The sequence below is a fragment of the Vidua chalybeata genome, chromosome 5, assembly GCF_026979565.1.
Source record: "Vidua chalybeata isolate OUT-0048 chromosome 5, bVidCha1 merged haplotype, whole genome shotgun sequence".
NCBI lineage: Eukaryota > Metazoa > Chordata > Aves > Passeriformes > Viduidae > Vidua > Vidua chalybeata.
Window position 1 is genome coordinate 24,865,670 of NC_071534.1, and position 27,897 is coordinate 24,893,566.

Genomic DNA, 27,897 nt, shown 5'->3' on the forward strand with positions numbered 1-27,897 from the left:
CTACTACAGACATCTTCAGACTTCTCACAGCAAGATGAAGTTGAATGTCCAAGTCAAGGCAGAGTAAGAATAGGGTTTGACCTGCTGCAAGCTATTTCAAATTGAAAACAACAAGAAGAAAGAGTGTCACCCCACAAATGGCACAGAATTTCAATCTGTTCTCACTCTTTGGTTATACACAGTGAGGTCTACGTAATGACCTCTTACATTCTTCCCCACATCCAAATGCATTGCTACAGTCAAAGGCAGAGTAAGTTCCTTCATCCCAGGGCACTCAACTGCCTGCTTGGGGCTGTGTCATATTTTCTGCAATCACAGGTAGTATATTGTTGGGCCAAGAATATATTACTTATTTTGGCAGATTTCTTTTACTCCAAATCAGTTCTGTAAAGCCATAATGATGCAATTGCAGCAGAGCAGTCAAATGCATATTAAGTGCATATAGAAAGCAAAACTAACTTGCTCTCGCACTGTAGAAGTTGCTTTTCTGATTCCATAAAATACGTTGTCCCTCTTTATTTCTCTGTCTGCTTTTATCACCTATTTCCAGTCAGTAGTTATTAACCTACAATTGAAATGGAACAACTGGATATAATGGAGATGAAAATAAAGTAACATAGCATTAATATTCATCCAAAAAATGAGTGGTGTAAATCACTAAGTTCCACAGCAAACAGGGCTACTCTCCTGCAGAATTCTTATGTGAATAGGGGAATATTCAAGGCATATCTTATAATGTATTAGTCCACTCTTTTCCAAATAGGATTGTTTTCAACTTCATTTTTGTTATGGAGAAATAGCACACATATTTTAGAGGAAGCATTTTTATAGAAGGTACTCCAAATTACAGCTAAATCAAAGATTTCCACTGCTGCAGGACCTCTTCAGAAGTCACATCAGTGGCTTGGATCACCCTGTTGAATAGAAATGCTCCATCTCTGCTTTTGCACCAAACCAGAGCTGTTTGTTTCTGCCTTGGCTTCCATCTTGGGCCACCTTTGTATGAAAACAAACAGTTTACACAGTACAAACTCACAACTGATGACTATTTCCATTGTCTGTCTTTTTAAAATATCAGTACCATCACCTCTCCTTTGGATTTGCACACGGGAGCGAAGGGGAAAAAAAGCTTTTGTGACCTACAAAAGCCTTACTTGAAATAATTCTCTCCGACTTGAGGCCTTTTGGAATGGAAGGGATATATTGTTTTGACTTGATTAAAGCTGAAAAGTTGATTTGACATCCTGTTGTCAAGGAAACCAATTCACACACAAAAGAAAACAGTTGTGATGGTATCATTCAGACTATTCAAGTGACCTTAGGAAGAAAAAAAGGCTTCAGTTCCAAAGATTTGTATTCAACTCACTTCACCGCTGTAGAAATAAAGATCATTGCTCTTTATGCTTATTGGAAAGCAGTTTTCAATCTGGGAAAAGAAAAATGCCACATCTTCTTCCATCTGCCAGATCCAATACTTTGCTGGCAATATACACATAAACACACCTACCATTTATTTGCCTGTTTCAAAGAACCACAGAAAGACTCACACTGAAGACTCATAGGGAAGGAGAAAGAATTTCTTTAATTGACAGGACTGTGATAAATACCCCCTGACACATACCCCACCTATTGAACAGCAGCTTGCAAGCCAGGTTTTGAAACATCCTACTTCAAATAAACCTTACCTTGAACACAGCATTGTTTGCATCCAGCTTTGTTTTCCTGGGAGACATGAAAGGCCAGCATTTTTTTTTTCTCTGCCAGCCTCCTAGATCTCTCAAAAATTGAGTTTTTCCATGCATGCAATAAATGAAGTTTACCTATGCTCACTCTTCCTACTCAGAGAATTCCAAAGAGTCAGAACTATCCTGGCTGACCACAACCACCACCATCCAGCTTTGCAGTCCATGCAAGTCTCACAGAAGTTTCATTCCCTAACAGTCTGTAAGTAGATTGGAGAAATGAAACTTTCTATCTGCTCACACGCTGTAATTATACATCTCTTTCTCCAATGGCATAGCCTTGCCTGGCTGAGTGAGCAGACAGATGACTAAATAGCAACTTGTCTCAAATTCAGCTTAGGAAAAAAAAAAAAAAAGCATGATATTAATAAGGAGGGAAGTATACTGAGAAATAAATGCCAGTGTTCTTACATTATTGTCATTTAAGGGCATCACACCAAAGGTCACAGAGATAATAAGCCTCAGTCACTTTCCATTTGTTACACAACATAGAAATTTCCACAGCATTAATGAATATCTTCTCCCATTCCTGGCCAGCCAAGACACTGCATTATTTCCTCCTAGACAAGTACCCAACCCTTGGAATTCATTATTTCCATCACTTCTTGCAGCACTTTGTCCTTAGGGCTGATCATAAATGCCACAAGGTGGCTGTGACTGAAGCATCAAATGCCTGAGCCTGACTTTCTGCTAGAGCTTTTTTTGCTGAAAGAGCATACAGAGCTCATTGGTATCTTTTGTAATCAAATATGTATACACGCAGACATTCATATGTGCTCTCTTACAAGTATCTTAAACTCCTTGCAGACCACGGGGGAAAAAAATTGACATTTTCATAATTTGTGGATATTGCCTCATACTTATATATTGAAATAATAGTTATGCTACCAACACCAACTGACCACAACAATAGAAGATACCACAGGACAACTGCATTTATACTTAAAATGATGACAACTGGGAAGTAATTAGTTCTTGGAACAGAAATTACATTCATGGAAATGTGGAAGGGCTTCTACGAAGGGATATACTGCTTAAAACCTCTTTATTTCTAACAAACTGCTAAGATAGCACAGCTGAGCTATATAGAGAGGAATGCCTCATTTCTAATCTGTACTTCATTGTATTTTAAGTTTAGGAATTTTGCATAAATATAGATAGCAACAGCTGAAACAAATTCATACTGTTCCATAAACTGAGAGTTTTTTAAGATGACAAATTATTATTTCCACTGTTCACTGTAAGTATAAAGAATATGCAGATGAAAAGAGAATATTGAAGGCTGGTAGCTTTGTACAGTTCTGAAAAGGACTAAACTTTATGTGCATAATTAAAATAAGAGAGCGAAAAATGAAGTCCAATCCCAAATGCTGAACTAAAATAAGCCAAGAGTATTTGCTGCATGCAATCAAACCACCTCCACCTCTGTCCTCCAAACTGAAACACTGCACTCTGCATTTTGACAAACACCTTACCTTGGTATTTTCTCCTCTCCCACCCAACAATCTCAAAGAGCAAGAGCCAGAAAGAAGAAAGCTGACAGCACTGCTAAGCTTACCCACAAACAGGTCCGTACTCTTTTATGAGTTTTGTGTGGTTTTCCCAAAAACCCTGGAAGAAAGAAAAAAAAACCACAGTATTTTAGAGAAGTGCTTAAGAGAAGCTCTATTACACACTGTTTGTACCACTCACACAAAGCTTTGAACCTCAGCCAGGAGAACCATGGTATTAACCCATAACCTCACCTTTCGAATATTGGCCATATATGATGAACATAGAGTCTAGAAAGGATGGCTGGAAAAACAAATCCCAACCCGAAAAAATATCTGGACAGCCACAAAACATGTTTTCATCAACATTTATTCTCCAAACTTTGTTACCATTTCATGATTTATTATTTTTAAACTAACTGCGTCATTTTGGTCCTGACTTAGTTTTTTTCAGATATGCAAATGGATGGAAAACTAAAACAGAAATTAATACGAGGATAAGTATATGACTTACTACACAAAAGGGAAGAACAGGGAATATGGCAAGGTCATCTTGTTTTGGTTTTAGTAATATTATTAAAAAAAACCCCAAACCTGCTAAGTCAGAGCTCAGCACAAGGCAGTCAGCTGGTACATTCCACAGAATAGTAAACAGATTTATTTTTTAATTTTTTACCATTTTTACTGTCTTTAATTTTCATAATTGAAGAAAATTCATATCCATTTATCTAAAAAAACCTGTCACTATACTCAAATGTTAGTGTCTTAAATGAATTCAAATTGATCAATCTAAAGAAGGTGTGCAAAATATATCCCTGAAAATGAACGATAAAAAAATTTGTTTTAATGAAACCACAATATTTGAGGACTGTGCTCCATTGTGTTTGCAACTTGTCTATGGAAGAAGTAACCCATTTGATTGCATTATCTGCATTTATATTAATGGAAGACAGACTATCATGATCTATTTTCATTCTTAAGAGAAAATTCACTAAAAAAGTAAAATACTTATGTCTCATATTGAATCTTTCTTGTTTTTATGACATAGCACAGAATATTAGCTAGAACAATACAACTACTGTAAATACATCTGCTGCTGACATAAATAAACCACCCCATGTAATGTGTGTATGCTTTGAGAGTATTTTGCCACACTAAGCAAGAGAAAATCTGGAAATGATCTGACTTAACACCCTTGGGTGCTAACTCATTGTCCAAATTAGCAAAGCACTTGCCACCACCTACAAACCTCCTCTCATAGAGTCCCTCAATTATTTTTTTATTCTTATAGTACAGGTGAGCTTTTTCTTTTTTTTTTTTTTTTTTTTTTTTTAATCCTGGACTTACAATACTTTTATTCTGCAGGACAATATGTCCCCAGTTTAAGGCAAGAACTCTAGGTTCTCCTTCAGATACAAAAACCACGGATGATGTGTAAGAAAACATGCTAAAGATAAAATTATGAAAGAGGTGGATTAGATGACAGCCTGAGGAGAATGTATATTGCCTGAAAAGAATATATATTCTCACCTGAAAAATTCTTCACTACTAAGGTAAGCAGAAAAGCCTCACGCGTTAGCACACAGAAACTAAGGTGGACAAAGCCTTTGTAATACCACAAATGGAGACAGCTAGCTCAAAAAGGCTTTTGCCTGGAGACACCATGGGAGGGGAAAAGGCACATATACATTCACACCAACCTGCATTTTAGCTATAGAGACACTCCAGCCATTGCAGGACTCCAGCCTCCAATTGCTGTCATTTCAGCATTATAAACACTGTCTACTGATGCAGGGGGAAATGCTGGGGTCAGATTCTCCAGGTGGCCATTTCAGGCTGATCCAGCAGGCTCAGCCCACGGGCACACTCTGACCACTGTGCCCAGGAGAGCAGCCCCAGGCTGCACAAACACAGCTGACACTTCCAGCCACGCAGGGCACGGCTCGAGGTCACCGGGCACAGCCCCACCAGGGTGCAAAGCGCTGCTGTACCACAGCTGCAATGCTTGGGCAGGGCAGAGGAACATCCAGTCCTGTGGGACGATGCCAAATCAGGTCTGCTCTCCAGCCCACTTCGCTCCCAGCCTGAGCCTTCAGCAAGGACACCCACACTGCAGCCTGAACCCTGCCTGCTCGCTGTGCTTTGGATTGCAAGCACGCACATAGGTATTACACTTGCTGTACCCACCAGCTGCATTCCAGTGAGCCAGCAGGATATTAACATTTTCAAGAAGCCTAGACTTTAAATGATTCAGTGAAAAAGCTTTCCAGAAAGCCAGCTCCTTGGAAGAACTGCTTCTGGCTCACTACATTAGGGGGCTCAGACAGAACACATTTCAAATCTGATCTGTTAACCAGTAACTGGTTTTCCACCTCCAGGACTCCTAAATAATTGCACTGGCTTAAAATTAACCACAATTAATTTTTTATCCCTAAAGTGAGAAGTACTAGCCTGCAGGGTGGGGGAAGAGAAGGAGTTGAAAAGCACCTAGGAAAGACTGTGAGAAAGCATCTCAGGAGTAAAAGAAGCTTTAATTCTCTACACTCCAGGACACTTTCTCATGCTGTGCAGCACTGCACACACATACTTGCCACTACCAGCCTCCATTGTTCACTCCTGGGACGCACTGCTGTCCTGCCTACTTCAGGGCCTGGTAAGGACCTGGTAGCAGGTCTCATGGCAGCAGGCCTGGGAAAGAGAAGCCAACAGCACACACAGGACCCTATGGAGCTGTGTTGGCTGGACTGTAGGCAAGGCAGAGAGCATGTGCATGTATCCCTTACATACCGAGGTACACCTTTCAGCTGGAGGAAGCTGGAGCCATAAAAAGGCCCCTGTGTTTGCTCTTGATGGCCACAAGGAAAGCCAATGAACCTGAATGGTCTCAGAGTGAGGGGATATGTCACATCCACACAGCTGTGCCAGTTTTGCAGCATCATCTCCAAACACAGCCTCCAGTAGACAGGTACCCTGAAAACACCCTCCTCCTCCTCCCCTAATTCATGTTTGAAGCACAGAAAGCCTCATAAGTGCTTTTGGTAACTTAGTTACACTGGCTGAGTTTGGTTTGCTTCAACCAATTATTGCAGACTTGTCCATGTTTGATAATTGCACTTGTACTTAGGATCTATGATACAACCAAGCATCTGCTCAAAATCAGCTGCTGTTTTACAAGAAAATAGGAGTAGAGACCACCTATATTTTCTTCCTTTCCTTATATTTATCCACTGGGTGACCCACAGTCAAACTCAAAAATGACACCTGCTGACTAGAACCCAGTGGCTTTAATCTCCCTATACCAGAAATTATAACAGAGCAACAGGGTGATTAGGAAAAGAATAATCAGGGGAAAATGGAAACATATGTATTCTGGGTTTTTTTGAAAAACAGAAAGAAACAGAAAAGCAAAACCACCCAGTTATTATGGTATGACACCATGTGTATCAGGAAGAACTGTTGTGCATTAAACACTCAGTTGTAAAAATTAAAAACATAGTTAGTAATGATGTTCCAGGTTTAAAAAAAAATCACTTAGGGTTTTCTTTCTTTGGAAGCTGCAGAAGATGAGCTATCATCATCAACCCAGAAAATGGTTGGGCCAGGGGGACTTGTCACGTGTGGCCCATACAGTGAGGTACCAGCCTGAGGACAGTCCATCATCAAACAGGATAATGCAGGAGTAGGAAAGCTTCTTCCCCTGAAGAAAGCATATTTTACAGCATCTGGTGTACCATGGAAACAGCAGCTCAAGTGGGCTGACTGCTGCACACCCAGAAGGTTCTTTGTTTACATATCTGGCAGTTGCCTCCCTGCAGGGAATTTGCATTCTTCCCCTTCCTCTGAGTGTGTATCATCGGCTGCATCTGTGGATAGAACCACTCACAAGGCCAAATCCTGCTCTCAGGGGTACAGGCACAAACCCCATGGAACAAAACAAGATTTGGGTCTGCATCAAACAAAGCAAAGTCTGGTCAGTGCCAACCATTTTTCTTGAGATACTGAATGTTGAAGATTCAGCTTGAGCTGCATACATGAAAGGACTGAAATTGCTCAAGTATCCCCTCTCCTTTTTTTTCAATAGACTCTGCCACGCCAAGACAGATACTTCAGCAATTTCCTCCTCATTGCATATTCACCTTGCTAGTTCCTCACAGCAAGCAAAAAATCTGCGGCAATGTCATCTTCCCTCCTTGCTGAAAATGGTTGTAGGCACTAAGCCAAAGTTTTCAGAAAGAGGCAGTATTTCAGAGAGAAGCAAAGCACTTTGAATTTTGGGGTGTTTAACATGAGGCATATCCAACCTATTCATTTTAGTTGCTCGATACCTGCAGATCTCATGGCTTCAAATGGAAAATTACTCAGATTGTCTGGAAGACGCTTTGAACATTTCAGCTTACTGCAAGTGGAAAACAAATTATGTGGCTTATGAACTTCACTGTGTTCCTTTGGGGTCATGAGATAAAATGGTTTGAAGAGAGCCACAAAGCTGGGATCCAGCAGATGCCTGCCCCTGACAGTAACCCAAAATCTGGACTCCAAAACAGGTCCTAGAGAATGCAATGAGGGTAGCCCTCAAATTCTGTAGTGTACTGAATGTCACAAAAGCTACTGAGCTCTGTGGAGATGGATGTGATGAGCCCATTAAAATTCATTGCAAGTGGGAAACATTACCCATGCAAGATCAACCAAGGGAAAAAGGCTTCTTTTGTTCCACCCTTCTGAAAAGTATCAGATATGATCTGATGTCAGTGACTTTACCAAGACACCCTGGATTCAAACTTGTGACTCAGAAACCAAAGATGCCACATCCCATAACTAGTCCCATATATGCTCCAGCTTTATCACCCTATATCAGATGTGATGCTCTGTTTCACTGTGATATTAATAATCACAGCATCATTGTTCAAGTGCACATCTCATATCAAGAGATAAAAAAATCTATACAGTTATTTATGGTACATAATGACAATAAATATTTTTGGATCAGATTTTTAGCATTCAATGGGCTTTTGCACATCCTTTTTCCTTAGACCATCTGAAAAAGAAAATTGCTAATAACCTAGTACCCAAAATTATTTTTTTTAACACAAGCTAACATTTAATTAAAGTAACCTTGTATCTGTCTCCAACCCTCTTTGAAGGAATGACCCCAGACTGTACATCAGCTCCAGTAATAATCCTAGTGAAATCACTAGGATGCCAGCAGACAAGAGGAGGAACACAGCATGAACTTCTAAGCAGCCTGATTCTGAGCTATGTACATAGTTTGTTTCCTTTGATCATTACCATTAATGGTTGTCCTCTGTGTGTAATTTGGCTTAATTTATGTGTGTGTCATTTCCGATTTTAAAAAACACATATAGCCCTTCTAAATTTATTAAAGGCAGCCTTCGTACCCTTAATAGTTATTAAGAGAGGTTAGTGTTATATAATTAAGTTAATCTCATCTGTAAAGGCTAATTAACTGAACACTAATTGAATCTACATATGAAAATTTGGACAATGTGTTCTCATTACACAATTTTTAAAAAATTACCTGAGCTAAATACCAAACAAATTGTAAATTTCTTTCCTTCTACCTTTTCAGATCTTTAATAAAAATTAAGTGGGCAGGTTATTTCTGTGTGCTGTATTAGTCCTTGTTGTCCTTAACAAAGAGCTGTTATCTCACTTGAGAGAAACAGCTTTAGTCCCTCTCTGAAACATGGATATTTCCCCTCTTGCATGAGCTCTTCCTTTCTCTCTTACCCCATGCCCTTCATTGCCCCCTTTGTCTTCTGTCACCTCTCCTACTCAGAGAGGACAAAGGTTCTTGGGCTCAAGTCATATCACACAAAGGATAAGAAGGCATCCAGATATCACCTTAACCATATCACCAAAAGGATCAGATGGGACAATACAATTCAGTCATGCCCATTCAGCACCCCAGCTTAAAGCCACCTTGGCAGCTTCGGCAGGGCACTACCTCTATGCCCCCAAGGACCACTCAACAGTGAAGTACTCATCTCATCCTTCTCCACCTGGATGTGCCAGCTTTACAAAAGTAAGACAGGCTTTGGACCCTTTTCTGAGGTTTGTCTTTTCTTGAGATATTTACTGTTTAAACCAGTCAAGTTTCCAAATGGGAATCAAGAAAAGCACATCATCTTTTCTGGTGTTTGCTGTTTCTCCCCATTAGCCAGGTTAATGGCTGATTCTAATAAGCTGGTAACTGAAGAGTTGGAGGGAGGGGGAGCCAAGGAAGCAAACACCCAGTGGAAAACCTGACCTCAACAGCATGCAAGATTTATCAGTGCTTGGGACCCTGAGTCCTCAAGCTTTCCTCGCAAAACCCACCATATGTCTTTAGCATCAGAGTTGAAACCATCTGCACTGCCCAAGTGGATGGCTGGATGGAGTTCCACCCAGTTCACAGTCCCTCAGGTGCCCCATGGCAAATACTTAATGGAAAGAGGGTCACAGGAATGGAAAATGGGATATACTGCTTGTTTACTTTCTTTAGGAAAGTAACATATTTCTAGGAGAGGCAACAATGGAAGATACACAGAGATTTCAGTAATGCATTTGGTCTGGTGGCTGGGGAACCATTGCCACACCAAAAAGGATGAAAATCAGGACAAAAAACCAAAAAACAGTAAACATCAAAGCTGTAGGGAAGTGAGTATGGATAGAGTAGAAAGAAAAGGTACAGCCAGGAAAGGGGGAAATCCAGAGTTTTCTCAAGGGTCAATCCTGGGACAAACCTTGTTCAATGTTTGGAGGACTGAGTTTGGCACAAAAGGGAGTCAGATTTCAGTGAAGTACATGGTTCTGAAAAGACAGATCCTTTCTTCAGCAAGCAGAGAGACTGAGATTGTCATACCAGAAGAACTGGATGTCCTGAACAACTGCACCAGAGGAGTCTTTAGTTGAAACCAAAGCTTCATGCCCTTAGAGAGAGACTATTTTAACTCCAAGAATTTCTGTAGTAGTAGACGAATGCTTGAAAATAAGACAGAAGTGAAAAACCTGGATGGACACATTAACCATAAGATAAGGATGATGGAAAATGTATGATGGAAAAAAGTGTGATGGAAACTACAAATGTAGAGTATCTGGGACAGGCTTTCTCTGGAATGCTGCGTGTAAATCTGATGAGCTACCACATTCAAAAGGAATGAATTAAGAATGGAACAACTGAAAAAAAGGGTTACAAGGATCTTTGGGGAATAGAAGGCCTGTCTTACAAGTCATAATTAGGAGAGTCCATTTTAGCTAACCAAAGGTTCATTTTAGCAGACCAAAGGGAGAAAACATGCTTGCTGTCTAGAACTGTACTGGGAGGAATCACCAGGGAGAGAAAAATATCTATTTAATATAAAGGTCTAAATTACTAAAAGATCAAAGTCACATAAACTGGCTGTGGATAAATGTTGCTTGAAATTAGATAAAAATTATTGACTATTGAAGTTGCAAGATTTTAGAAGTCTTTTAGTCAGGACAGTGGGGACAGAAACCAAGATGTGGATGCTTATAAAAATGAAATATAGGATGAATAACCCAGGTCATCTACACCAGCCCCTCAAGGAGATCTACAGTCACTTCTAGAATAAGAGGGACTCTTCTCATGGAAAAGATTTACTACACTTTCACATGTGCACACTGCATTCACACTTCTAGTTGACTCAAGTTTCCAACTCACTCTCATATAGATATAGTCTCATACATTAATTCTTTTTGTCTCTTTTTTCAATCTCAGTTCACTTTAGAGACTTCATTTCCTCAACATCTCTGGGCTGTTAAATGCCAATCTGTCACAGGTGGGGAGTTGGAAGTACACAAGATTAAGCATTTGCCAAATGCCACACAAGAAGTCGATGGTAGACCCAGAGACAAGCTGAAGGTTTCACAATCCTCCTCCTTGGTAGCTTACAAAAACATTCCTTCTCTGCCACAGAAATACAGACAGTATACGAGAGAGGAAAGGAATAACAACAAATTTGATCTGTTTCTGAGCTTTCAGACATATCACATGCCTGAGGCTTTGAAGAAAGGCATGAGGAAAAGAACCGTATATGCACGGCTAACTCTAAAATGCTTTAAGTAGAGGGAGGTTTCTTCCTCACCCAACTATTAGCTTGAGTTACTCTTATAGTATGCATAGCTACAAATGTAATTAAGTCATAAAATGATCCAGACCCTCAAATTATTCCAGCTGCTGTATTCAATTCTCTGATTATTGCAATGATGAATTCTCCAGTGTGATTACACTGGCTAGAATAATATTTCTTTTTATCTATGTGAAAGTTACCTGCTGTTAGCTTAGACCTTGTTTATATCTAGTATAGAGATATAATTGCAAACTTACTATTTTTACTAGGACTATTGTCTAAATAACACTTACCCCTGCTAGGCCCTTATTTTACTTCATAGTAAATGTCATAGATGACACCTATTCAGGCTTCTAGGAACCTTCGTCCAAACCAGAAAACATGTCATTATGAAGACATGTACAAAGAGAATTACAATTTGTTCAATGTGTGTTCATGAAAGGCTCCATATGAGGTCTTACAGACTCACTGCAGTTTCTGATCCTTTGATAAACATATATTTATAGTAAGTCAAGAAACTAGAAAAAAAATAGAAAGGAACAATGGATTTATTTCTTTTTACTAAAGTATGTAATTTCCACTAAAAGTCTTCTAAGTTGTCTTCCTTCCAAACCAAGTGTAATTCTCTCCTACACAATCTCTACTTACATGTAATTCCACTGGATCGCTAACAACCTTTGCTGCCTTAATATTACTGCATCCTCAAATTACAGCAGGAAAGCAGAGAATTACAGTGCTCTCTATAGGAGGGAGTTCATTGTACAATAGAGGACCACTGTAATGTGGATTTTCACTGTGAGCTCAATGTCTCAGATGGCTTAGCATAAGCATTCAGCACATCTCACTAACAGTGAATGAACTTTATTCATTTTCTTTGCTGGCCTTCCTTAAGAGAAGTAAAACAGTCATTGCATAATTTGAAGAAATGGAAACAACTTCTTGTAGGACATACAGACATAGCAGCTAAATCTAAGGAAAACAAAGATTTGGGGAGTACTCTAACAACACAGCAACACACAACACAGTTTCCGGTGGCATTCAAAGAAATGAGAGTTGAATTCTTTACCAAGAATGGGACTCCTTCCTCCAAGGAGCTTTTCCACTTCAGAAGAGTGTCCCCTTCCTTCTCAGACCATGAAAATGTCATTTTAAAGGATAAAATATATTAACCAAACCCATTGTGACAAAGTCTGTCTTGGGTGCCACAGAGTGCAAACATTTGAAATAAAAAAATTAACTTTGAAATAAAAAAATTGCACACATCCGTGTGCAAAATTTTGCACCTTCACCTACAGAATTAGGATGACAATGATTAAGCTTTCTTTTCTGATGTAAACTCTGGGCCATCTCATACTGCTCACTAGTACCTAAGTGGGCACTATTTAGATGGGCTTCAAGAAAACCTCATCTATGGGACACAAGATAACTCATTCAGTGAGCAGTATCTTGGCCTCCTCAGAGACATTCCCCTCATATAGTGCTAGGGGTCTCTACCATTGTTTACGAACTCTTTATAAAATCCATGCCACCTAATTTTCTGTGAACACCAAGTTTAAAACTATGAAACATACACTTAAGATAATCACGAGTGAAAGAAGATAATCACAAATTCAGCTCTCAAATTTTGATCTTTTATTGTGATGACGCTAAGACACAGAACAGTATCCAAACCAAAGCGCTAAACAGCACACAGAGTCCTGCATTGAGGGAAGAGACCTGGAAAGATCACTACATGGGACAGAATTAGTCATGCCACTTAATACATTACTGAAAGATACCAGGACTATTTCTGTATTTTAACATGGCCAGACAAGCTCAGCTTCCTCTTGCCTAATTCCCACCTTGTATGGATGCAGCTCTCAAGCACGAAAAGAGAAAAACGTCCCCATAGATTGTAGTGGCCTCTGATGGAGAGCAGAGCATGCTGCTATCTGCAGCATGGACAGGCCAGGCATAGGCATGACAGGTCCCTTTTGCTCCCATCTATCACATGGCACCTCTGTAAAAGCCACAAGGTTAAGGGCAGACACGTCAGCTTGACACACACAAGGCTTGAGGCGAGCCCATACATTCAGCAGGGCAGGAGGGGGAATGTGTCTGCAGCGCAGCATCTTCAGCCTAGCCATGGGAACAAACACTCCCAGTGCTTCATCCTGCTCCCAGAGTGACATGGCACCAGGTAGGACAGACCTACCAAAGCACTGTGGTCAGAGATGGGCTGCAAGATCCTGTACAGAATGCTTTTATCTCTTTGGGAATATAACAAACTGTAGCCCCAACAGCCACATTACTGCCGGCAGTTGACTCTTCACCTATTTTAAAATAACCGTTCCAGCAAAATCTCCTTGTTTTCATAAGGGAAGTTACTCTTCGTGTTCTGTCTTGAAGCCAAACACTGCTTAAGACCCAAGCCACCCATGTGGGTAGCTTGTAGGAGCTGAGCACAAAAACCAGAAACACCAGAAAGCCATATCAGGCCTCCCTGGAAAGGGATTAGGAAGAGGCAGACAGAAACACACTATGCCAATCCCTGTGTGGGCTGGAGAGAGGATTCCAGAGAGCATCAGGAGCTCATATAGCACAAGAAAACTAAACAGGAGGCTGCAGTGGAATGAGAATTTGGGAGCTCTGGCAATCAGTAAGATCACTGGCTAGTACAGGATGTGTGAAGCACAGTCAGAGTTTCAACTGTGACAATTTCATAAACAGAAGAACTCAGGTTTGGAGATGGGGATTCAATTGGCTCCTGTCAGCCATTCATTTCTGTTTCTAGATCATCACTCAGGGCTGGATTCTGCAGCAGCACCAGAAAAAAAAAACAACACCAAACCTTGTTAAGCCATCTGGGCTTGTTTCTTTTTTTAATGAATGATGCTGCACACCTGCAAATACCAGATATTTTCCAGAGGAACCAATGCATTTAGCTGTCCTTTCATAACTGAATTAATCCGCACATGGGAAAGGAGAAAGGTGAATTGGCACCCTCATTCAGTACAACACTTATGCAAGCCTAGATGCTCAGCATAAGGCCAAAGTCAAGGGCAACAACTCCTCCTCCATATCCCTGTGAATTAACCACATCCCTAAGAGACCAGGCCACTGGCAGAAAGTACCCACTGCCAGGGATATAAAACAACCTTTCCATCACATTGTTCCCATAAAGCAACCACCTGGAGGGACGGGAGAGGAAAACAGCACAACCAAGCTCCTGATGAAGACATCATCTCAGATGGAAAACTGTCAGCACTTTTTCACTCTCCTGCTTTTCTTATGTACATGGTACACCTGTACAGAGCAGAGGGTCTATGCATTCCCAGGCACAAGAGGGTCACTTATTTTAGGTAGTGCTTTCAAAGCAGGGGCTTTCTTCTGAAGGTCCTCAAAGGAAAGGAGACCCCTGTTTGGTAAACAGTAAGAAGACAAATTATGGGACATTTGAATGACTACATCTCTCCAGAAGTAAGAATCAAAATAAAATGATGTGCAGTTAGAAGAGGTGCTCAAAGTTTAATCTGTCTGACAATAGTGTTTGTCCCATAGGAAAAGGCATGGAGGAGTGACCACTAAGCAATGTGACATCCATTCATGTCCTTGGAAGTAAAGGGGCAATCCCATCATACAACTGGGAATAGCATGGGGCACCCTACAAAAGCCATGGGGAAGTTCCTGCCAGCGCAACATTTAGCAGCAGGGCTAGATGATCTCTAAACCCAGCTCTCGCTCAACATGAAATACTGGTGTGACCAGAAGGAGAAGGGATTCCAGATTTACTGCCAGGACCCCAAAAACCTTTCATAGACACAGAATGGTTTAGCTGCTTAAACTTCATGGATTGAACTGGGAGGTTTTACCAATTGTGCTGGTTTTGGATAGGGTAGAGTTATTTTCCTTCACAGTGGCTAGAATAGAGCTATGTTTTGGATTTGTGCTGAACACAGGGTTGATAATATAGAGATGTTTTTGTTATTGCTGAGCAGAGCTTACACAGAGCCACTCTAAAAACTTGGGTCCTTCATCATGGATTTGTGTTACTGCCTCTTTTTAACTCAAGATATAAATTACAGGGTTGATGTGGAAGTAAAGAGCAAGACCCAGATGAAGAGTGTGTATATCAGTCCTCTGATTCTCCTGCCAAAATTTCAGGCTAAAAATGTTATACATACATCTCCTTACTTACATATAGGAAAGTATCGCTATATATTCATAACAACCTCAGGTTATTATTTATACGACAATGTAGGATGCACAAGAGAGCCAGGTCCCCTAAAATACAGGCAAATACCTCAGCTCCTGCAGAACAAGTCATTTCTAGAGGATGATAGATTAAATTCAATTAAAGGAACAGATATGAAGCAGTGTCTTTAGAGCAGAGTTCCTCTCTCCCACAAATCCTTAACAGAGTAGCTGGACTTTTTGTTACATGCCAAAATCTTTGTGCCTTGCAAAGAAAGAGGCAGGAAAAGGAATGTTAACGACCTCTTTTTACAGTAGGCAGTTGTCAGAGGGGGTGGGAGAAAACAGGCCACACGGAAAACAATTGCCAATTTGTGGTCTTGACCATTTAAAAATGGATCCCAAAATAGTCTGCTGAATTGTTTCACCCGGAGCAAAATTACCCATGAATACATATGCATGCACACAAAAACAACATCTCTTGACGCAGTGCTGATGGTGACTGCAGTCAAGGAAGAAGCATTATTGCATTCCACATTGTGAAAAGACCACAATGCAGTAATTATTCTGAAAGGTTTTCACAAAGCACAATTATTAAGCTAACATTATCCTATTATTGTTTGTTGCTATGGAGATAATATAATCAATATATTTTCTGGATTGATATTTTTAATACTACTAGCACACTGCCCAATATAGCAAGATTTAACTCAATGCATTAACTGATTTTAGTTTATGATTGGCAAAGTCTTGAGGCAATAGACTGCAATCCATCTCATGCCTATTATTCTATCAAGACACTTAATGTCAAAATCTCTGCTGCAAAAGCAAGTTTACTTGTTGAAAATGAGAAAAGGGATAACAAATCTGTCTGAAGAGATGCAATCTTTTAAGCATGAATTTAACACTTCTGTTTTTCCTAAACCAAATGAAAATTACCAAACCAACTACAAAAGTAGTAGAAAAGCAAGTTGGGTTTGAACTCTCAACTTAAGGTACTTATTTATTCCAGCGGGGATGTTTTGAGGCATTATCCTCCTACATGTAACATAAGCTTTTCCTGCAGCAACAAGGACTCTGGGAAGGTGGCGTTGATTGCAGCACTGTGCCAGAGCCCACTGGGTGCCTAAGCAGTCCACAGCCCTTGTCACAACCTCTTCCTGCACAAGCTCAGGAATCACTGGATACCTTCTCCCACACCCAGTGAACACAGAGGGCACTTGGCTTTTGGTTTCAATGAGTGGGGAGGCAAAATTGTTACAGCCACAGCCCTCAGTTTCCTTTCCCATAAAACTGCAAGCACACTTCCTGCCTTTTAAGTCCCCCTCTCCAGATGATAAACTTTCAGCATATCAAGGGAATGCTCCTGTGTTAGGACAGTGGTAAGTCCACACAAACCCAAGTCTCAGACCTTGCAAGACAGTAATATAATAGACTTCAATTAAGAGGCTTCAATTCTGACACTTGTTCCAGTCTGTTAAGTTGCCTATCAAAAAAATGGCTCATCACTGTGAAACGTCTTAAAGCCTTTTAACATATATTTGCTATAATTGTTCAGAGAAGGATTTTATCATGTTCCCCCCCCCCCCCCACCATGGCCATACTGTGATGAATTACTTTGTCAACTTTTTGGTCATAGAATAGCTTGGGTTGGAAGGGATCTTTAAAGGCCTTCTAGTCCAACCCCCCTTCAATCAGGAGGGACACCTTCAACAGGATCAGGTTGCTCAGAGCCCTGTCCAAAGTTTTTAGGGATGGGAAACCTCAGTTTCCAGAAACCTGAGTCCCAAAGGTTACCGTATTTTTTCAGCATAGTATATGCTTAAGACAAAATTAAGTGCAGCAGGCTAGACTTTGCATAACTAAATAAAAGGAGTTGTAGCAACATTTAGAAGTACCAACACCTGTTAACTCCTGTGACAAATCCTATGGTGACACTTTTGGGTACCAAAGTATGGCTTTAGCTGCCTTGGGTTAGACACCAGTATACAAGCATTTTGTCCATGGAGTGTACAGATGCTTGATAGAATGTGAAATCACAGCAACTCCACCTTCTCCCTTCCCTAAAGGCCCTAAAGGATTGGGTGGTCTTGTCCTTCTACATAAAATAGGCTGGGGCTTAGTAATGTAACTTTTGGACTGTCTGGAGGGGATCCATCAGGAATGATCATTCACAGATTAAATATGCTGCCTATGCAATACAACACATCTGGCCCTTCTGGCCTAGGGGATAAGTCATAGAGTTAGGAATGCACATGCATAGCCCATCCCCTGCAAGTCTGCTGTGCTGACACTAATCCATGCAGATCTAGGGCTGGTTTGTGAGCCACCTCTGCCCTCCCTGCTCAGACTAGCACACGTCATTTTCTTCCATCACATTTCTCAGTGATGCCACTTGTATTCCAAACAATACCATTGCTATCTGGGCATGTGCCACAGTGTACAAAATAACCACATACATTGAGTTGCTTGCCTTCCCACCTTGTTTATTTTTACGCTGATTTATAAGTGTTTTTTCTGCTGGACAGGGCTTAGACAAGCACGCTAGAGACTGCCCTGGTTACAGAAAAGGTGTGGAGTTTCAGCAGTGTGTGGGTGTGACATCACTGTGAGGAGTGCTCTCAGCAGCAAAAGTCAGGCACCTTTCTGATCCCTCCCTTCCCGGAAGGAGCGGGGGAAGGGAAGTGGCTTATTTGGACTTTAATTTCCTCCTGGTGCTAAAACTAGCATGGATACTTATTCAAACAGGCTACTGTCACATGTACAGCCTTAAAGGACACCATCTGCTAGTGCATCCACACAGTAAAGTACTGCTTAAGACACACCTCTCTCAAGTAAAAAGAAAAACCTCATTTGTTTCGAACACTGACTGCCTGCTGTCCCCACAATGCCTTAGCACGCAGCAGCCCAGAAATTCTGCAAAAATAAAAATTCATTTAGCTGGAGTCAGGCAGGGAATATCAGTTTTGGTAACAGGAATGATACAATTACATTCCTGAGCAATTAGTCTCAATAACAGACAGACAGTATCTCTAGTAAATTGTCTGCAGGCTAGATTTTACCAGTCTTATTCATACTGAGCAGAGCCTACTAGCAAGACCTCCTTCATCTCCGTGCTGAGGGACTAAGATACTACTTAGCAAAAGTAAAGCAATCAATGTCAAGCTGAAAATGCTGAGTTTCATCTCACTTTGCTCAGTTAAACACTGTAATTGCTGAGTGCCTCTTTCTAGCCACTTTTTAAATTGATCAAATAATGAAAATTATTATTATTGTTATTATTACTGTTATTATTATTGTTATTCCACAACACAGAGGTTGAACTTTGCTGTTGGAGGGTAACCTCACATGTAGCAGAGTCATGCAGCAGCAAAAGGCATGGCACTGAGACATCTGTTGGAGAGAAGTCCCATCCCTGCACAGCAGGACTTCTCCTGGAGCTCAGATTTGCCAACCTACCTGTCCCCAGACACCATATTGACCCAGGAAGATACTGGGATCCTCCAACCTTAACTCCACGACTTTTCCTTCACACACTAGGAAAAATTTCTGCACCAAAAGGACTGTCAAGCACTGAGCAGGCTACCCAGGGAAGTATTTGAGTCACCATCCCTGGAGGTATTTAAAAGACATGTAGATGAGACACTTAGAGACATGGTGGTGGATTTGGCACTGCTGGGTTAACGGTTGGACTCGAGAATCTTTTGCAACCTAAAAGACTCCATGTACAACACAGCCTTAGTGAGAACAGAGGAAGGACAGCTTTACACAGGTCCAACCATGCTGCAAAAGGCTCCTGTAAACTGCTTTCTCTACCGCCTCCACACCTAAATATAATAGAACCTGAAACACTTGGCCCATGCTTATGCAAAAAGGTAGATTTGAGATGGGAGGTTGGAGGGGAAGCCTGCACCACACGTTGCAGAGCTCCCTTGCCGGCTCCAGAGCAGTGCTGTGCTCTGGGAGACAGGAGCTGTTCAAATGTTTTGACAGAAGACGCCGATTCCTCGGGAATGTTTTTATTCTAGTCGATGTGCCAATTCTGCACAGATTTCCAGCAGAAAGCAGGCAGACTGTCTGGGTCTGCTGAATTAAAACGACTTCACCCAGAAAGAAGAAAAAGTTGCATTTTCAGACTATTTTTACTCAATCCATCATTGTATTTGTTTTAGTAAGTTTGTTGGATTGTTTTCAATTTTACCTATAAATTCCATTTTTTTAGCAGGATCTAAAGACAGGCCAAAAGGCATCAAAACACTGTAGAAAATTAAGCTCAAGAAAAAGACCTCTGAAGACTTTTGAGATATAATTTTGTATGTAAACAATGCAAAGAGATAAACAGGGAAACCCAAAAATTAACCGTGTTCTAACCAGACCTGCTTAGGCTGGTTCTGCAAGAACCCAAAACCTCCATTTTTGCATTTGCGGTTGTCTTTTAAAGGCTTTCTTTTTTCCCTTTGCCTTAGGGAGTTATTTATAGGGCTATTATAATTTGAGGTCTGGTCTTCTCGTGGCAGGTCCTCCATCCAGGAAATGAAATAGCATTAGAAAATGAAATCTCACGTTTATGAGGTCTCAGAGATGGCTCCCTGGGGCACTGAGGAGGGGAAAAAAGAGGTAGGGAAATATAAACACAAATATAACTACAAGATACTTGCAAGGTGCCTAATTCTATCTGTGATGAACTTTATGAGACTCTTTATTAAAATAGAGACCTTTGGTATAAGGTCGCCAACAACTTTTTTTCCCCGAAAGCTCTCCCATTTCCCCCTTCTCTGTGATCAAGTGCCTTTTCCAGTCCACCATGGCTGCAAGGTGCTTCTGCCCTAGATTGCCCTCAGAAGTGGAACAAAAATAAGGATAAATCAAGTGCTACTCTTCCTCCTTCTGCCTCATCACACACTTTTCACAATGTACCACATGTTGCAGCATATTAACAGATCAAGGCAGATGTGTTCACGTCTCTGCAAAAATCAGGTATCAATCACCAATTTCTTATTCATACCCCTTTGTGCTTCTTTCCTAGACTACTCTCTAAAGCCACAACATCCCTTATCCTATCTTGGGCTTATCACCCACTGCTTCCTCTCAATATAAAGAAATAAAAGTAAATAAAGGCAAATCAGGGAAGACTTTGGGGCTCACAATCCCCTTTCTCTGTGTGTCCAAAGAGAGGCTTCCCTCAACATCTTTTCAACATCTATATTTTTACCCCAACTTACCTCGACAATAACCCTAAAACAATTAAATCAGTTAGGGTACTAGTTAAGTAAGCAAACCAATACTAATTCTCTTACATTAAGTAGTTTATTAACTGATATAAAAAATGTAAGACATACAACTCTACAAAACAGAACAACAATAAATTTTCTTTTACTAGTACATAAACATAGGTGTGAAAATCTAATCATTCAAAATCCATTCATAAGAACATACAACAATTAAAGGAAAATATAACTAAAATCAGAATTGACGATAAAATATAATTAAATGACCTACTCGATAAATTAAACCTTACACTGTAATAAAACAAAATTTAAAATATGTGTGTATATATTAGTATAAGTATTAGTATATAATTATCATCATAATTATAACGATACTTTACCTATTCCAATACATACAAAAGATAATTAACAAAAATATCAAAGGAATATTCTTAATACAAAAAGAAGGGGGAGAATTTTTGGAATCCAAAATGCAGAGAATTCTCAGAACTTTGGGCCTGTAAGCCAAAGCTTAGAATTAAACACTGGATTTGATCTGAATCCTTAGAAAAGGTAGGTACTAGAAACGAGAATGTGGATTTGTAGTTTAAAGCAGAAACAAGTTAAGAAAATGTAGAGGTTTAGAGTTTAAGACATAGAAAAAAATAAAAGTATTTACAAAGGTAAGCAAGAAGCTTAGAATACAATACTGTAGCTTTGTATATCATAACATGATCAACTAAGAGAACTTACACTGTAACATTAGTCCATAAGACTAAATATTTAAGGATTGGATCAAAAACATAAATATCCTTATTAACAGTGTTTTATTAGTCAATAAATCCTTTAAAAGTCTTATAACTAGGGGTCTTATGACCTTCTGAACCATACAGTAATGTAAGCTGAATGTAAGCTGAACTCACCCTCCCTATCTATGTAGAAGATAAGAAAAATAAACCACATCATCTAAAAACTCAGAGGTCCTGTCTCTAACTCTTTCAAAATTCCTTGAAAAATACCCATTTTTTCTCTTTTGAGAGGAACAGGAAAAGCATCATTCAGCAAAGGAATAACAACCATGTTTAAAGTCCCACTCAACTTCGCAGATAACATTTCAACTCACCATTGTATGTGACTTCTTATGGCTCCTTTACCCTAACTTTCACTAATTCTACCTAAATCAACACAGGCATCATCCTGCCTATGAAAGTTAACAGTTTTCTAGACTCACAGAAAAAAAAATGCCATCAGATATAATACACAAAAACTATGAAAATTCAGCAAACAGCAAAGACTAATTTGCAATTATTTTAATGTTTCTTTCTTGCATACTTTATCATGAAAATACATAGTTGAAAATATTTTGAAACACATAGCTCAGTTTCTTTTTCTCTTGTTTATAATTTTCAATTTTCTTGTAGCAAGGTAAAACAAGTTACCAACAAGTTCAGTGAGTTGTTTTTGCTACCTGAATATTTAAAACTGCCCCAGGGCAACTGTCCAAAGAACACTTCACTTTTCCCTCTGCCTTATTATAAATCTCCTAAAATTCATAGTATATTACAAAATTACAAAATCTAAGCAGGAGAAAAGGCTAATAGTTAATAAACAAAATGAACAACTAGAAAGTCCAAGGACAACCCAAGATTCACCCAATTCACTCATCCATTCATCAGCATTGTACGATGACAAAGACAGAAAGAAAATACAGCAATTTGAAATACATTTCTTTTTAAAGCACACAGGTTTGTTTAGGCTTTCTGTTAATTTTTCTTTTCTAAAAACCAACCAATCAAAAAACCACCCAACCACAACAGAAAACCCAGTCAAGTCTCAAAAAAACCTGATTAGATTCCAACTCTACTTGATTCTTGTTTCACATTACCATCTAAATTTAGAAATGCACCGAGGCATCTGAGGCTGTGGAGAAACAAATTAACTTTTGAACTTTCTACCTCTCCGATAAGATCGGTCCTTTCTTACTCTTCAGTGTCTTTCTAGGCAACTCATGTTTCTGGATCAAGCTGCAGACATGCTTATAAAAAAAAAAATTCAAAATAAAAAGCTCTCAAGAAAAGTAGCTTTTCATTTATTTCTGAGAAATTAGGAGAACACTGAGCACACAATAGTCAACTTACACCCGTGCTACTTTGCAGCTACTGAAGCCCTCACAGCCCTGCACAGTGCCCACTCTACAAACTTGCCTTGCCTTTCCATCACCACATCCATTTGACTAGAGCCCATGAGTATGACCTAATTTCACACTCATTACCTCTTAGGAAAAGTTCTATTTCAACTCTACTTCTGCCTGGGAAGGGGGAAAGTGGGAAGAACCCAGAAGTTCATGAGTCTTATAAAGATACCCAGTGGTGACACCATCCAAGGTGCATCACAGGCAACCAGAAGACAGGAACACAATGAATACCAGTGATTTACCAGCATGTGTTTGAACAGGCAGTTCTCCAAAGCCTTCTATTATTCATTTTAATACAAAGCCTTACAGAAACCAAGCCTAGCTAGATGCAGCAGATCAGACCCACAGCAGCTGTACCTGCCTATTCCCAGAAAGGACAGGGAAGTATCTTGCTTGTCAGCCTTTCAGGATGACTTGCTGTACTGAAAGCCAGCTTCTTATCTGAAAAGACATGTCATGCTATAAACATTTCTAGTGGAGCTTGGGTTAGTAGCACTTGTAAGAAAACCCTAATGAAAATAAATTGTTATGTATTTACCCATATGCTGAAGAGCATATGGCTAATGCATTTAGACACTGCTAATGAAGTTAAGACTGTGCTAAATTTGTTGGCTCATGGATAACAACTGTTCACAATACCCAATCTGAGCCTTCTATAATTTTAGAATTACAACTGATACCTGGCCATTATTATACATACTGGTCTTGCTGACATAGAAGAACTGGATATCTGGATGTGGGGTTCTCCACATGCAGTAAGAAGGTGAACAACATAGGTTGCTTCCAAACTCCAAATTGACAGTAATGTGAGTGAGTTACAATTTCATGTAAAATAACAGAGTTGCTGTTATTCACAGTATCCCTGACTCTGTTGCTTTCTTTCCTAATTTCAAGGACTAAAAGATTTTATCTACTCCAACCCCTCTCCTTCCAGGCCAGTGCAACTACAGGCAAAACTGAAGAGAAGACAGTCACACCCAAGAAATAGTCCTGCTTTTTTAAGCTCACATGTAAAAGCCCATTGAGTTTACTACAACAGTTATTGGAATCCTGTTCAAACATCCCTACTTTGCTGCTTTTCAAGATGAGGATCCCTACATCTGGAGCCTAAGGTAAAATCCAGTTTGTGACTACACTAGCTCTACCTGTATGCTACTACCTTTGCAACTACACATTATCCCATTCTCGCAGCCCAAACACTGTGTAGCTCAGCTGTTTGGGTTCACTGCTGCTGCATGTCAGGCCAGAGCTGGCTTTAATTTAGCAGTACACACTGCTTGAAGAGCTGGCTGCATAGCAAATTCCAGAGGGTTATGTGCAACCCTCTGGAACATGCAAATGATGATGATGAATGTGCAAATATACTCTCCAAAAGACATAATACATGGCAAATGTCCCTAGACCATTCTCACGAGCCAGGTGTCATTTTAATGATGCTGACCTCTGCTCCCATTGATCTTGGGTAGTCATTTGGCGGCTGCCACCAAAAACCCATCACAGGACAGTGGTCAAGGATGGCATAGAAGGGAAGTATCCTTCAGCACTGTTATCTTGGGGACCACCTCACTCAAATATCTTCATTCATAGGCCAGAACTCAGGCCTGACATTAATTCATAGGCCCAGTTGCTCTGTGAATATTGCAAAAAAACATATAAACGCCCTCTGGCCTTGGACTGTCCCAGTCCATTCAAGACAGCAGTGATATCACCCTCCCCAAGTCTAACAGGCCCCAGAGAAGTGTCCAAAATATTTCACCATAACCTGATCAAAAAGTAGACCTATCAATTCCAGAACATCACCTTTACCATTTTGCAGGTGGATAAAAGAGGCCCAGGGTGAAGCAAAAGAAAGAGATTTGCTTACCCAGAAAAGAAGAAAGCTTTGCCCCAGTCAGATTTGCCAAAAATCGCACTGGGAGTCTGAGAAAAGCCAGGAGCATGTTTAGAGTCTCTTCTCACTCGATGTGCTGCCTCAGACAACATCATCCCCTTTCCACTTAAGAGCTACCAGCTGCCTCTTCCCCTCCATGCAGCATTTAATAAGGCAAGCATGAAGTGTGTCAAAAAGAACAACCAAAGCATGGGTTTAGGGATACCAAAACCATGATGATGCTCATCAATGAAGTCTACATCTCCTTCTAGCGGCAACTGCTGAGATCCGTGGGAAGCGTTCACACAGATGAACAAAAATAAATGCATAAAAATAAATGTTAGAGCTGCTCTAGGAAAAAGCCACACCATCAGTACACCATTCCTTATAATACAAAAAGGAATTGCTTCTTCCCTCAACGGAAAAGATGGTAAAATCCAGAAGAGCAAAGGCATCTTACCACCTTCATTGCATGGGTCACCATTATTCACCAGTAAGGCAGTTTTGATTCATCCCCTTTTTCTATCACATGAAACCTACCAGTTGCTTTGTGCACCCTAATACTGTCTCAGCATCCATAAATGTTCTTTAAAGTTGGCTCCACATTCAGGTGTATCTTGCAAACACATTTATGGGAAACACAGCAAGTGCAAAGAAGCCAAGGGCATCACGTCTCTACAGAAGGGTCTCTGAGGTGCACACACTGCTCCCCAGACACAGGCTCACCCTACTGAGACCCCCACCAGTGCAGGGACAAGCTGGGGTAAGATACAGCACAACTCTACCTGATGCTTATCTCAGAAACTGAGGTCCAGCCCTCGCTGAAGGCTGCAAATAGCATTTAGTCATGTGAGAGACAGCCAGTTGTCTCGATGTCTTGATTTCCTGCTTTAGGTTCCCACAAAGAGACACTGCACCAACATTGTCAGGTTATCTGACAATGCTAACATCTGATCAAAGGAGGTAACACAGACTATCAGATGAAACTAGGAAAATATACATCTTAAAAGGGGAGAAAGACTGGCTTTATAGATGTAGAAATATACACATAGACCCACATCTAACCCCAGGTTTTCTGTAATGTTGCAGACAGTGAAATAGCTAGGTTTAGATCTATATGTATGCACCACATACATATACATGCCTCCCAGTCTAGGGTGGTGGCATTCTGAGGACGTGAGAGAAGACCTGGATCACCCCAAGAGGTCCGTTCTGGCAGTCAGCAGCCCACAGCAGACGCACACAAGCATCTGGGGGAGACAGAGACAGGTTGGTTGGTGATGCCACAGCCAACCTTTCTGGTTCCACACAAACAGCTATCAAGTTGCAAAACACACACTCCCTATCTCATTCTTCTGTTGTTTATCTGCACAAAGAAACACAAAACCATATGTAGGCTTTCACTGTCAATATAAGTCATTTTATTCTTGTAATTCAATCCAGGTCCAGAGCCTGAGAGCTCCTTTTCCTCCCTTTACCCCCTTTTTGCTCCCCTCACCGTTTGCCTCCCTCCAACCTTGTTTAGGTTTGAATGCTGTGTCATTAAATTCCAGAGCAGTAAACACTGCAGCCTCTCTATGCACCCACACAGTGCTTTCTAGGCTAAAAATTAAACATGGGGTAATTTCATTCCTGCAAGGACTCTGCCTTTTATTTTCCTTTACATCCAGCTTGAAGGATGCTTTTGGCAGATGCGTAGTGAAGAAAAAAAAAAAATGTTTGCTCTCTGCTTCCTCCCTTCACTCCCCCCTTTTCCACTCCCACCCATCAGGCATAAAACAACAGAGCCCAGCCAGATCCCAAACTGAAAGCAAGACAAAGCACCCACACAGCCCCCACTTCCATTCAGCAGAAATGGGCCGCTCCAGGGTAGCCCAGGATCTACAAGTAGGCCAGACTGGAATAAACAGAGTAAACAAAGGGTATCCTGTCCAAGCTGAGAGGGGCTAAAGAGAGGGATGTCTTTCATTAACATGCAAGGCAGGGATGCAAGCACACAGAAAGTCAAAAGCATCACTGGAGCTTGCTAGGAGTAATAGGAGGAAAGCAGCACATGATCACACCACTGTAAGGACCCAAAGCACATCACTCAGCTGCACGCAACTGCATATTCCACCTACCAAAGACCAAAACAAGGCAACCCGCACACCCACCACCACCCCAAAACATCAGGAGCAGCCCCAAAGCTGCTGCAGCACAGTGAGGCTCTCCAGGAGGCTGGGCAGGGAGCAGTGCACACAGGTACAGTACCAGGCGACCAGGGCCATGCAAATGTCAGAGCCAATGACATTTAAAAACAGCATAGCTGTCATTTTAGGAAAGGAATGGGAAAGGGGGAGAAAAGCACAGCACAGCCATAGCAACAGGTCAAGTGTTTGCCAGAGAGAAAGGGTGATGCAGATATGTAGCTTCTCAGTTTTCAGAGCATTTGTCACGTAATAAAATCATTAGTCTGGGAATTGATGAAAGAGTTTGGTTTAGTTTTTTCTGCATCCTGCTGCTATAAAGCCCATGCAGATCCATGTGTGAAAGTCCATGCTGTGTATACCCCTGCGTCAACCATTACACAGCTATCACAAGCAACCCTCACGTTTTTCCAGACTCATAGGAAAAATGCAGCACATGGAGAGGTGAGCAAACAGTCAGGAATTTGTAGCAAAACAGCAGCCTGTCGGCTGCAATTCTGCTCAGTTATTGGAAAAAAATGAACATGCTGCTTTTTTAAAGCAGCTTAATCATATTTACTATTACATCAGACTTACCCACCACAAATTGTTCTCATGCAATGGAAGAATTTTTAATCTAATAGCTTGGACTCAGATAATTTCCCAGCTGCAGAACTGCAATAATTTCCCATCTTCCCATTGCTGAGATAAGCCGATTAACTTGGATATGTTTTAGTTTCAGAGTGTGATTATCTCCCTTTATTTTACGTGAGAGAGAAGGGTTACTTACAGTAAAATAACTTTGTTTTCCCCAAGCCAGATCTTAAACTCTCCTTTTCTGTGTCTTTCCTGTTCCACTGTCCTTAGCCCCTTTACTTTCCACACTTCCTCTTCCTTTCTCAGAGACACTTTATTAACAGCTACTTTATTATAGTGAAAGAAAATATACTGTTCAAGAAATCCTTG

The 27,897-nt window shown here is 40.6% G+C and overlaps 1 protein-coding gene across 5 annotated transcripts in view; it reads right to left on the minus strand.

Moving 5' to 3' along the window:
* The window catches only part of TBXAS1 (thromboxane A synthase 1), a 228,095-nt gene that overhangs the window by 144,411 nt on the left and 55,787 nt on the right, over window positions 1-27,897 (minus strand). For 3 of the 5 annotated variants that reach the window (XM_053943898.1, XM_053943897.1, XM_053943901.1), the window contains exon 3: window positions 3,301-3,353. The exons of the other annotated variants lie outside the window; for them this stretch is intronic. In XM_053943898.1, coding sequence (XP_053799873.1) covers window positions 3,301-3,353 — 53 coding nt within the window. The remainder of the gene's footprint in view (window positions 1-3,300; window positions 3,354-27,897) is intronic. 5 annotated transcript variants of the gene reach the window in all.